This window comes from Eubalaena glacialis, chromosome 3 (genome assembly GCF_028564815.1).
Source record: "Eubalaena glacialis isolate mEubGla1 chromosome 3, mEubGla1.1.hap2.+ XY, whole genome shotgun sequence".
NCBI classification, from domain to species: domain Eukaryota; kingdom Metazoa; phylum Chordata; class Mammalia; order Artiodactyla; family Balaenidae; genus Eubalaena; species Eubalaena glacialis.
Window position 1 is genome coordinate 162,186,987 of NC_083718.1, and position 12,537 is coordinate 162,199,523.

Here is a 12,537-nt window from a genome sequence, read left to right on the forward strand (position 1 = left end):
AGAATATTCCTCTCCTCTTCATAATTACTTGTCCCCATTTTGTTCTCCCAGGCCTTGAGGTTGCCAGTGTCCCAGCTTAAAGCGCCATCCTGGGTCTGGCCTCAGAGGGAGGTATGGGGCCGATCACTGTGGGCATTGGCCCCGGAAACTCTGTTCTGGGATAAGATTCTAGCAGGGTGACCCTGCTGCCCCTGGTGGGATGGCTCAGTTCCTTGCAGGGCAGGGCTGTGTGAAGTGGGGTGGAACTCCTCTCCAGGACCCAGTCTTCTGGGCTATGAGTCTGCCCTTCCCAGGTCCTCCATACTGCTCATTGGCTTGAGCCCCACCCATCCTATCCTCTTGGTTTCAAAGCCTGGTCTATTGCGCCAGCCTCCCCTCTAGTTCCCCTGCCCTCTGCCTGCCCCTTCCATTTTATTCCTTATGTTGCCCTAGAATGGCCTTCCAAAAACTCACCCTGAAACTTTAGAGGACTAGTCCTGGCTCTAACTCCTCATGGGACCTTGGTAGAGTCACTTTCCCACTGGGCCTCAGTTTCCTCTTCTGTAAAATGGAGCTTAAAAGACTGTCTCCCAGCTTCCTTCTAGATTTAACATTCTTTAAGTTGTGGGAGCAGAGAGAAAGGTGGGGTCAGATCTTTGGGCTCCCAGGACACGGGTAGGTTCTGGCCTGGCCTTAGGCTGGGTCTACACAGGGCCATCCTGGGCTGTCCTTGCCTTTGCCCAAATGGAGCTTCTCTTTTCAGTACCAAGGACAGTGGCTCTCCCCTCCTAGTCTCTGGGCCCTGGACCAGGGTGGGGCGAGGGCTCAGGATCATTCCAGGAGATCCCATGGGGAGTGCTGCTGGAGGCTGTGTTTTCCTCTCCCTTGTTTATGGTGGGACAGATGGGATGGTCCCTGGAGTCTTTTGGTCTCCAAGGACCACAGAATTATTGCAAGCAACTTGGTCCAGTTCTCTAGGGAGAGAGGCTACATGAAGTTACTCCCCAGATCAACAGAGTTCAGAGACTGGACAGGTATGAAACCAGTAGAGGAATTTTCTCTGAGTTTGCAAGACCTTCCTCCTCACCCAGAGACATGGAACTTAATCTCTGCTGAATCACATCTCAAAACAGTGTGGAGTTGGTGGAGGGGAGTGAAAAGTAGCATATCAGTGAACTGGGAGTCAGTGGGCCTAGGGTCTAGCCCCAGCTCTATGGGTGCTTGGACTTTAGGTTCCCCATCTGTGAAATGGCATTTCAGGATTCTGTAACTTCCCTACCCTGGGGCTCACAGTAGGTTGGGCAGATCAAAGAAGGTAAATTTTCTCCCAAATGGGTCAAAGCTTTCCTAAGCTCTAGAAGACGGGGGATTGGGGTCACGAGGTGGTGAGGCTCTGACTTCAGCTCAGAGTGTATGTTGGGGGGGGTTTGAGGAGAAGGAGGGTGAAGTGTGGCCCCCACAGGCCCTTCTGTCTTCTAATCGGATTAGAGGGGATGTGGCAGTTAGGAGCAAGGGACAGGGCAAGTCCCCCCCCCCACAATTATTGCCCAGCCCTCTGTGTGTGCTGGGTCACACACCATTTGTGGGTTTGCATCTATGTGTGTGATTGAACGGATGGGTTCAGCTCCTAGTGTTATTATGGTGTGAAGGTCACATGTGTGTGGCATGCTGTGTCATGTGTACGTATGCCTAAGACTTGGTAAGACCATTTGTGGCTGTGTGACTGTTATATGAACATACACATGACCTTGTATGTGAGATCACTGTATAAACATATGTGATTGTTGGCACTCGTGTGTGTCTGCTTATGCCTGTGTGAAAGAAATATGCATGAGCTAATAAGACTCTGTGTGGGGGGTATGTGTGTGTGTAAGAGAGACAGACACGTTGATGGTCTCACTGATTCCTGGGTAGTAGCTGTTCCAATATCCCAGAAGCTGGGGTGGTTTCAGGGAAGACATTCCTCCTTACGGCACCCCACTCCCAGTCCCCCCATCCCATCCTCTCAGCCTTTCCTCTCCCGATGGGACTTCCTGAAAGATAAGTAGGGCAAAGCAGGAGGAATAAAGTCCCCCTTTTCCCAGGCTGGGGTCTCGAACGTCCCCTCCCAACCCACCGTTGGGTATTAGTGGGAGAGGGAATTTCCAAGGTAACCAGCTCCCCCTTCCCCGCTGCTATCAGGGGCTGTGCTGTCTGCCTCACCCTGGCCTCTCCCCATCCCTGTAAGCAACTCCACTCTTAATTTGCCTGGACCTCTAACCAGTGACAGCAAAAGGCTCCTTTGGTATAGTCCCTATCTAAGCGTCACTTCCCTCCCCATCAAGCTCCTCAGGCAGCCAAGCTTCAGGAGGGGAAGTCCCTGAAAACCCACAACCCGTCTTCTGTCTGCCCCCCCGCCCCCCCCACCCCCGCCAGGCAGAGAGAGTGTCTAAAGGGACCACACTGCAGTGCTGAGGAGGTTGCCATGGAAACCCAGGCAGGATGGTGCGCTGCTAGGAGAGGCAAAGTGCCCCATGTTCCATGCAAGGCTGAAGAGGGGACCTAGGGGTAGAGGGCTCCCCGAACAGGAGCTACAGAGACACTGGGGGTGAGCTCTCACCACACAGCTTCTGAGGTTCTGCAGACCTGTCCCTCAAAGCCAAAGTCAGTTCAGGTCAGCCTAGGAGTCTCTCTCTCAGTCTTATTTTTCTAGTGGCTTCTCCACCTCTCCACACACATCCCCCTCCACATTCAGACCCATCTTGAGAATGGGTGTTAGTTTGCCAGTGGTCAGGATTCACATGGGTTTGTTTGTTTTTTATAGGACCTGTGAAGGTATCACAGAGGTGGGTTGTGATGTCTGGGAGTGACAGGGTTCAGGAGAGTACCTGGAAGAGGAAAAGCAAATCTGGAAATTCCAGAGAAGGCAAACTTTCCAGAAGAAGAAACTTAACCCTTTGGGGCAAGGGCTGAAATTGAGTGGCAAGGTGTGGGTCAGGGGAGCCTGGCAGGAAGGAGACCAAGGGTGGAGGGCTGCAGGGCTGAGCGCTGCCTGCTGACTCCCCACCCGTAGCCCCACCATCTCCACTCTGCTTCCAGCCATCCTTCTAGTCTACTTTGTCTGCGTCACTGCCCTGAGCAGGGCCAGGGGTCAGGCTGCAGACCGGCTCTAGAGGTCATCTCAGCAGTGGCCCTGCCTCCAGTCAGAGCCCTGCCTATCCTGCCCCCTCCCAAGAGGATGACTTTAGCAGTGATCTCGGAGAAGCCTCCTCAGTGATCTGACCTGTTCCTTCTCTGTGCTTCTGGGGGTGTCACAGAAGGGGCCACCAAGAAACTGCGCAGCAACATCCGGCGGAGCACGGAGACAGGTGTTGCCGTGGAGATGCGGAGTCGGGTCCCTCGCCAGGGCAGCCGGGAGTCCACGGACGGGAGCACCAACAGCAATAGCTCCGATGGCACGTGCGTTCAGCCCACCCCCACCGTGTGCCCACCCTCCACCTGGGTCCTTTGGTCACAGGCACAGGGCTGGAAAATCTCCGTTTCCAGCCCAATTATCTGAGTTCCTCTTTACCCCGCCTCCCTCTGTCCCCCTTCCCTGGACACCCGCTGCCTGGGCCCCAGTCTTCCTGTTGCTCTGGGCCGGCCTCTCTTTCCCATCAGAATACCCCAGTGGCCCAGGAGCAGTTCATCCCACCAGTATGTTTCATGCCTCCCACCTCCCAAGACCTCCATACCATCCTGCTCCAGAGGAAAGGGTTGGAAAGGAAAATGGGATCCTAAAATCTTTTAAATCTGAAACAGTTGTTACAGCTCAGATGAGTGGAGTTCTCACAGGTGGACTTGCTTGGAGCTTAGGGCAGGAGTTTGGACTAGATCACTGTTTTTCAAACTGGATGATGACTCACAGGCAGGAAGTAAAATCTGTTTAGTGGGTCAAAACCAGCATTAGAAAAGGAAATAGGAAATTCAAATGTATCCTATGGAGGAAGGAAAAATTACCTTGTGAACTTTTTAATAGATAGATAGATAGATGCACGTAGGTCTATGACGTTAAATGTATTTCTTACATATGCATATGTGTTGCAGTCAAAAATTTGAAAGTCTCTGGGTTAGATATTCCCTTGGAACCCTTCTAAATCTATGAAATGATGGTTATATGATTAAGATTTTCTGAATCAGCTTCATCAAGGCGCAATGATTTCAGGATTCTGTGGCTGTATTATTTAAATTCTATGATCACGTGTCTTGCTACTATGCCTGCTTCTATGAATGTGAGTAGCTGCTAGGATTTACCATATGCAGAATGGCACTTCAGATCAGTGCCTCTTACTCTGGGACCTACCAGCCACTATCAGGCCAAAAACAGTGTCTCATTTAATACAACAACCCTGAGGGATGTTGGTACTACCATTATTTCCATTTTACAAGTGGAGAAACTGAGGCACAGGAAGAGGGTATGGTACCTTTCCAAGGTCACAGCTATTAAGTGGTGGTGGAGTTAGGATTTGAATTAAGGACATTTGACCCTAAAACCTTTTTTCACAATCTCCACACACTCTATACTAAGCTCTTGAAATTCTGTGACCTCAAGAATCTACGTTTCTTTTTGTTATAGTTGTTATCCTTTCTCTCTCTCTTTTTTTAATTGAAGTATAGTCGATTTACAATATTATGTTAGTTTCAGGTGTACAGGAAAGTGATTTGGTTATACGTATATATGTGTGTATATATATATATATTCTTTTTTGATTCTTTTCCATTAGAGTTTATTACAAGATATTGAAGGTAGTTCCCTGTGCTATACAGTAGGTCCTTGTTGTTTATTTTTTAATATAGTAATATGTATCTATTAATCCCATATTCCCAATTTATCCCTCCTTCCCTCTCCTTTGGTAACCATAAGTTTGTTTTCTATGTCTGTGAGTCTGTTTCTGTTTTGTAAATAAGTTTATTTGTACTATTTTTTAGATTCCACATGAAAGTGATATCATATGATATTTGTCTTTCTCTGTCTGACTTACTTCACTTAGTATGATAATCTCTAGGTCCATCCATGTTGCTGCAAATGGCATTATTTCATTCTTTTTTATGGCTGAGTAATATTCCATCATATATATATATATATATGTCACATATATATATATGTCACATCTATATATATATGTGATATATATATATATATATCACATCTTCTTTATCCATTCATCTGTTGATAGACACTTAGTTTGCTTCCATATCTTGGCTATTCATTTAACCTTTTCAGATCCCATTATCCTAAAAATGTGATATTAGGCTATTGCTGACTGTGGCCAATAAAAATGGATGGGCCTTGAAGCCCCTTCCTGGGGTGTGAAGGCTGAGCCTGGTAGAGGAGAGACACAGGTCCTTTCCAATAAGTGTATGTAGCCTGTCTCCCCTTCCTGCCTGTCTCTGGCCAAGGGGGACTCAGGCCAAATGGTCCAACAGGGGATTGGTTCTGGGACAACATTTTCTCTCTCTAGACAGGAGCCTGGGCTATTCTAGGAGATCTTAGAACTTTCTTTGGTCCATTGTAGCCTCTGGGCAGTTCTGGGCCAGCCCTCCCTCACCTGTCCTTTCTCTGCTGGCCTCCCCAGAACATCTAGGCTTGAGGACATGCAAAAGTAGCACATTTCCCGTGATGATCACACCAACAGCCTCAATAACTGCCGCTGATTGTTTCCTGTTTGTCTGGAACTGCTCCTGCACCATCTGCCCTAATCCTCACCATCACCCTGTATGAGTTGGGTTTCATCTCTGTTTTGTAGGCAAGGCAAGCCTCTTACTGTTTGGAGCCTCTGTTGTCTCATCTGTAAAACTGGATAATAGCTCCTGCCACCCACAGTGGTGGTAAGGGTTAAATGATACAGTGGAGCGTTTAGTGCGCTGTTGGCATCTGGCCAAATTTCAATCACTGTCAGGTTTTTCTGTTACTATTTCCAGGCTCCCCACAGCCATGGGCCACGCACCATCACTTGTCATTAATCTCAAACCTGAAATTGTGTTATTTTGGTCTCAGTTGCTGTTTTGGATACCACCTCACGTTATTGACTTGGATTTCAAACTTATAGTCAACTAAAACTCAGTTCTTAGAACTTGTTCCGGGCATTGAAATTTCTGGCCTTTGTCTCTGGTTCTTGGCATTAACACCCCCTGGTGAGGATGCAGGTGTCCAGCAAGCCCTGCCTTTTCAGGGTCTCCTTAGAAATTCTGGCGCTTGAGGATTAAATACCATGATTATGTATGTTTATTAGTCTCTTTTCTCAAGTGGCATCAAAGTATTTTTCTTTAATGTGCAGAGCTGAACAGTTCTGTTTGACCCCAGCCACAGTAGTACACTCGTACGTTGTAGAGGGGAGGTTGAGGCACAGAGGGAGTGCCCAGTGCCCCAGGGGCAGAACCACTGCGTCCCGCCATCCAGATGCCCTCACGCACCTCACGCCTCCTTCTCCAGGTTCATCTTCCCCACCACCCGGCTTGGAGGTGAAAGCCAGTTCAGCGATTTCCTGGATGGCCTGGGACCAGCCCAGATTGTCGGGCGACAGACGCTGGCAACGCCACCAATGGGTGAGTCTTCTCAAGGGCAGGGTGAGTGGGGCAACGGCAGCCACGCAGCAGAAAGGGTGAGCTCAGCGGGGGCCCTGCGTGATGCGATGCAAGCAGCAGAAAGGAGTGCTCACTCAGGCTTTTGTGCCAGTGAGGAGGAGTCAGCATGCACTCCTCAATCCCTCCCGCAGCTTAGAGGAAAGGGGTTCCAGCCTTTCTCTGCCAGCCGCCCTGCAGCAGCTTTTCCAGCACATTCCCTCCCTCGCGTCACCACACACTCACCCACTCTCTCACCGCCTACTGTGTGCCCCGCTGTGCTAAGTGCCAGGCATAAAATGGTGAACAAAAATCATCATGGCATTGACATCCATGGAGTCTGCTCCATCACTGATTATCTGTGGGACCTTGGCCAAGTCACATCCCTTCTTTGAGCCTCGGTTTCCTCATCTGTAAGATGGGAATAATAATGCCTGCCATAGTTCTGCGATCTAAAGACAATGTATTGAGTCCCTATTTGATGCTTCGCATGAAATATTTCATTTACGCCTTAGGAACTGTGTCTTATTTGACTTGTTACTTCTAACAGTGCCTGACACCTAGAAGACTTTTAGTAATTTTCTCATCCTTCTTCTCTGCAGCTAGGAAGTACTCCCTACAGTCTATTCTTGGTCCTTTTAGCTGCAGTTCTGGCTCCCTCCCTCTCTCCCTTAGATCCTGGCTGTGTTGGCTTCAAGCAGCAACTCCCAGGCTAGCTTCCCCAGAGATGCCTCCTCACCTCCACCCTTGCTTCCCCATCAGTCTGACCTGAGCAGTGTCTGACCCAGACGTCTGCACTCAGCCCTCACATAGACAGTGTCTAACCTTTGACCTCACAGCAAATGAGGAAGTTGAGTGCAGACAGCCCTGCTGTGAGCCCATGCAGTGGAGCTGGCATTCCATTCCAGGCCAGGACTCCTCCCACTGCACTGCCCTGTCTTCCTCTAAACTGCTCACACAGGAGCCTTTGCTGGAAGAGGGGTCCACAGGGACCCTCAGAGGGTGAATGTCAGCTCCCACCGGGCTCTTGGGTGGGATTTGGCTAACTCCCAGCCCTTGCTTTCAGACTCTTTTTTTTAATATATTTATTTATTTATTTATTTTTGGCTGTGTTGGGTCTTCGTTGCGGTGCGTGGGCTTCTCATTGCGGTGGCTTCTCTTGTTGTGGAGCACAGGCTCTAGGCACACGGGCTTCAGTAGTTGCAGCACGCAGGCTCAGTAGTTGTGTCTCATGGGCTCTAGAGCGCAGGCTCTGTAGTTGTGGCACGCGGGCTTAGTTGCTCAATGGCATGTGGGATCTTCCCGGACCAGGGCTCGAACCCGTGTCCCCTGCATTGGCAGGCGGATTCTTAACCACTACGCCACCAGGGAAGTCCACTTTCAGGCTTTCAAGGGCCTGGATGGTCTGCTTTGGGCCAAGGGCTGGGAGGCAGTGAGAGGAGTCAGCCACTTCCACAAGGCTAATACGCCATCACAGCCTAGAACACTTGTGTGTGGTGCCCCCTGGTGTCCTAAACTGGGAAGGACAGGTTTGCCTTGGCTCACCTTGTTAGGGATGTTACAGTGAGAGGTGGAGATTAATTCCTGAGACCTCCCCCTCCCTATTCCCCATGGGGAGGTCAGGAATAGCTAGAGGGAGAGGGATGAATTCCAGGATGTCTCCTGAAAGTCATAAATCTCCATCTTCCAAAGTGTGCAAATACAAACAGTTGCACGACGGCTCAGAGAATCTAAAATGGGTGGCTAAACCCAAAGTCTGGCCCATTTTAGTTTTTCTGCATCAGGCTTATGATTCTGCACCCCTTTGAAGGACGTCCCAAGTGACTAGTGCAGAATTACAAATTCTGCTAACCTGTGTCAAACAAAGCCAAGAGTTCTAGAAGTCAGACGACTGATATGACTCCACACACAGAACTTGCCCCAGCTGGATAATCCATTTTGCGGGGCACAGAGAGGAGTTCTCACTCTGTGCTCCCGGGACGTCTGCTGCCTTCCCCCCATCCTTTATCAAGGGTACGAGCAGGCCCTCATTTCCAGGACGTGCCTCGTGTCCTGGGCAGGTTTGTATCTCAGCGTCTCTCCAAACTGATATCCTTTAAATATTTGTTTGATGTTTGTTTAGGGGAGTGGCTGATGACCACTGTGTAGAAGGTGAAGAAGAGCCACTGAGCCCACAGCCTCCCCTCTGTCTTCCTGATACAGGAAGCTCTGTCCCCAAACTTGCTATTCTGCTCAGTGAAGCAGAACCCCCCTCCACCGCCCATAACCAGGCTTACATTTGTTGTTCCCCAAACAGGCCCCTTGAGGGTCATGCCCCCATCCCACCGTAAGGGCCCTATGCAAGCATTTCTCAGCTGCACTAAAGTGGTCTCCCGCGAGCAGCTCCGGCGCATACAGTTTTGTCCACCTTGTGCCCTTTCCAGTGCTGGAACATCCTCTGCAGACTGGCGTGCTGCACGGTGGCTGGCCGGCCTGCCCCTTGGTCTGGCTCTGCCTGAACTGTCCCTCTCCTCCCTTGCAGGGGATGTGCACATTGCCATCATGGACCGGAGCGGCCAGCTGGAGGTGGAAGTGATTGAGGCTCGGGGCCTGACCCCCAAACCAGGCTCCAAATCCCTCCCAGGTGAAGCAGAGCAGCTGGGAGAGGGATTGTGGAAATGAGGTCCTGCCAGGGAGGGATATACAGCTGAGTTCTGGGTCTAGAGAGTCCCAGCTCCCCACTGGCCTAATCGGTATTCTCAACACTGGAGTCACGGATTGCCTGGAAGGCCAGTGAGTGGGGACAGGGGAGGGGAGGATGGAGGAGTCGGTGTTGGAGCCCGTCTCTCCACCTGCTGTCCCCTGGTCAGCTCATCCTGCTCCCCTCCAGGATCACATGGAGGCTAGGGGATGGGGCAGGCCACAGCAGTTTCCCCTGGACACCTCCCCGTCATGCTCTCTTCCATCCCTCAGCCACCTATATCAAGGTTTACCTGCTTGAGAACGGGGCCTGCTTGGCCAAGAAGAAGACAAAGGTGGCCAAGAAGACCTGTGATCCCCTGTACCAGCAGGCTCTGCTCTTTGACGAGGGACCCCAGGGCAAGGTGCTGCAGGTGAGTGTCATGGGGCCAGTGGGGCGGGGCAACTCTCAAAGACTGTAATTTAAAATTTGTTTTATTTATGATTTATCTTGTGCCAGACGCATTAAATATGCTTTACCCATTTTTTGTTACTACCTGGTGAAGGTGTTTTTGCTCCCTGTTGATTCATAAGGACACCAAGGTTCGGGGGGATAACTCGATTGCCCCCAGGTTGCACAGCTGGTAGGTAGAAGCAGGGTTTGACCACCATCTTCTTCCACCTGGTGCTAATGTTGATTGTCCCACTGTGATCCAGCAGCAGAGCGGGAGCTGTGACCCAGGTCCTGGACTCTCAGTCTGCTCCCCCCTCAGGAAGGTTATTATCTGGGATGCTGGGAAGCTCTGGAAGTCAGATCCAGGCTCTAATCCCAGCTATGCCACCAATTACTGTGTATTTTTGGGTTAGTTAATTAACCTCTCTGAGATACATTTCCTTTTTTGGAAATAATAATACATAGCACCTCTACCTAGATGGTTGTAACAATTGAGATAACGTATATAAAGTCTGGAGGGTCGAGCCTGGCACACCTTAAGTGCTCAGTAAGTTGCTGCCCAGAGTCAGTGTGAGTTTTGCCTCTCTCTGTCCCATCTGTGACCTGGCAAAACTTCTACATGGTTCCTGGGCCCACTGCGCAGCCCTGGAGTTGGAGACGTGGCTCAGCTCCTCTCTCTTCCTCCCCACTGGCAGGTGATCGTCTGGGGAGACTATGGCCGCATGGACCACAAGTGCTTCATGGGCATGGCCCAGATCATGCTGGATGAGCTGGACCTGAGTGCCGCGGTCACCGGCTGGTACAAACTCTTCCCCACGTCCTCAGTGGCAGACTCTACGCTCGGCTCCCTCACCAGGCGCCTGTCCCAGTCCTCCCTGGAGAGTGCCACCAGCCCCTCATGCTCCTAAGGACCTCAGGAAGAGGCCTGGATGCAGTGTGGGAAGGGGTGCTGCCACCCCCCGTCTCCTCCCCTGTACATAGTCTTCACGTCTTTCTGGACCCCTTGCCTTGCTGCATGCCTGTTGGCTACTGGGCCTGTCCCAGCTGGCAGTGGAGACTCTAGTATGTGTGCGTGTGTGTTTGTGTGTGTGTCTGTGTGTGACCATGTTAGATCTGTTCATTTGTCTGGGTGTATTTGGTCTTAGTGACTATACGGGCTGAAATCCATGTCTCTTTGTGTCTCGTTGTAAAGAAACCCAAAGGAGAGTTGCGTGGACAGGACTCCCCTTGAGTCCAGGGGTGGAAGTGGGAGACGCAGTCATTGGTCCATCCCACCTGGTCCTAGGCTCAGGGCAGAGCCTGCGTGTCCCCGCCTGTGCCTGTTCTTGGTGGTCCCTGCTTAGTTTTCTGTCTTGTTCTTTGTTCCACCTCTGCCTCTCCCAGCGCCTCTGCTCTTTTTTGAGGAATGTAGCGTCCACTGCAGCTGGCCACACCGAGGCCCCTCTGGGAACCCTGACACCCCTCCTCTTCACTGAGCACTCCGGCTGCTCTTCCCACCGAATGCATCCACAGCATGTAGCATCTCACCTAGCGCCCTGGCCAGGGCTCCGGGGGGCAGACGATGCCGGGGAGCTGAGGGCTTAAAGACCGCTTTCTCCCTCGGGCTGGCGCCACCTCCTTCCTACAAGTGAGATTCAAGGAGGTGTCAGTTCCCAGGGTTGCAGGCCAGGTACCTTGGAGGAAAGTGCTGGTACCTCCCTTAGAATTGTTCACCTCCTGTTTCCCTCCAAGCCTCCTCACCTGCGACATGCCAAAGGAGCTCTCCCAGTGGACCCCAGGTGGTGTGGAGTGGACGGTCTTGACATGCAAGAGGTTGGCCTCATAGGGATGTTACCTGCCAAAGTGGGCAGCCCCTGGCGGCACCTGTGTCCATCCCAGGCCCTGAGGGTGGCCCTGTGCCCCTCTGGGCTCGTCCTGGAGGGGCCTGGCTTGTTGAGGATGTGCCCAGGGCAGGGCTGCTGGCAGGAATGAGGAGGGCTGGGGCTGACTTGCTCTGAGAATCCTGTCCAACCTTTGGGGATTAGCTGCATGAAGTTGATTATTAGGGGCTCTATTTTTTTTTTTTTTTTTTTTTTGCTCTTTTCCAGACCAGGGTCCATGTCTGGGAGCTCAGATTCACTGAGGCTTCAGCCTCCTGGCTCCACGGACAGCTTGGCTGTAGACTCTAGACCATCACAGTCACCAGCTCTGTATAAGCAATACTCACCCCTCTCGGCCTCCCTGCCCCCTGCCCTCTGCCGCTGCCCTCTGGAGGGTAGCCTGGCCTGCTGTAGACACCGCGCCTGCCTCTGCTTTCTTTCCACCCTTGTCTGGTTGGAGCTTCCCAAAGCCACTCAAACCCTGACCTGATTGGACAGCTGGGCCCTGGGGGTGGGCATCAGGGCCTGGACTGGACCTTGTGAGGTGTCTGCTGGGAATCCTGAAGTCTGGCTCGGGAGTGCCCAAATCTGTCCCTCTCCTTCCTCAGGTCTAGCGTGAAAGGCAAGAGGTTGCCCAGGAGGTAGACACAGCAGCCCTTGGGTTCATGTCTGGTGGGGTGGAAAGAGGCAGCAGGAGGGGTCAAGGTCTGGGACAGGCTCACGCTCTGCCTCTTCCCCAGATATCACCCCTGAGAGCTGCACTGACTCTGACCCGCGTATGTGGGGATCCGTGGAGAGGTGCTTGGACTCCATCTATAAGCGAAGCCAGACGGGCCTGGAGGTGGATTCCGAGGCAGGCAGGTGGAGACAGACAGAGGCTGAGACAGAGCCATCCCCACCGGGGGGTCCTTTCTGGCAGGACCCACGTTAGGCTGAAGCCAGGGCCTGGCCACCTCCCTCCCGTGAAAACCAGGGGGAGAAGCCAGGTCCCCACTGGTCCTGCCCACA

General features: G+C 51.8%; 1 protein-coding gene across 5 annotated transcripts in view; it reads left to right on the forward strand.

Annotated features, from left to right (window-relative positions):
- Positions 1 to 11,752, forward strand: part of RIMS3 (regulating synaptic membrane exocytosis 3) — a 35,452-nt gene extending 23,700 nt beyond the window's left edge. For all 5 annotated transcript variants that reach the window (XM_061184420.1, XM_061184418.1, XM_061184419.1 and 2 more), the window contains 5 exons: positions 3,276 to 3,417; positions 6,431 to 6,543; positions 9,080 to 9,181; positions 9,511 to 9,650; positions 10,366 to 11,752. In XM_061184420.1, coding sequence (XP_061040403.1) covers positions 3,276 to 3,417; positions 6,431 to 6,543; positions 9,080 to 9,181; positions 9,511 to 9,650; positions 10,366 to 10,578 — 710 coding nt within the window. In that variant the 3' untranslated portion in view covers positions 10,579 to 11,752. The remainder of the gene's footprint in view (positions 1 to 3,275; positions 3,418 to 6,430; positions 6,544 to 9,079; positions 9,182 to 9,510; positions 9,651 to 10,365) is intronic.
- Positions 11,753 to 12,537: the final 785 nt, after the last annotated feature.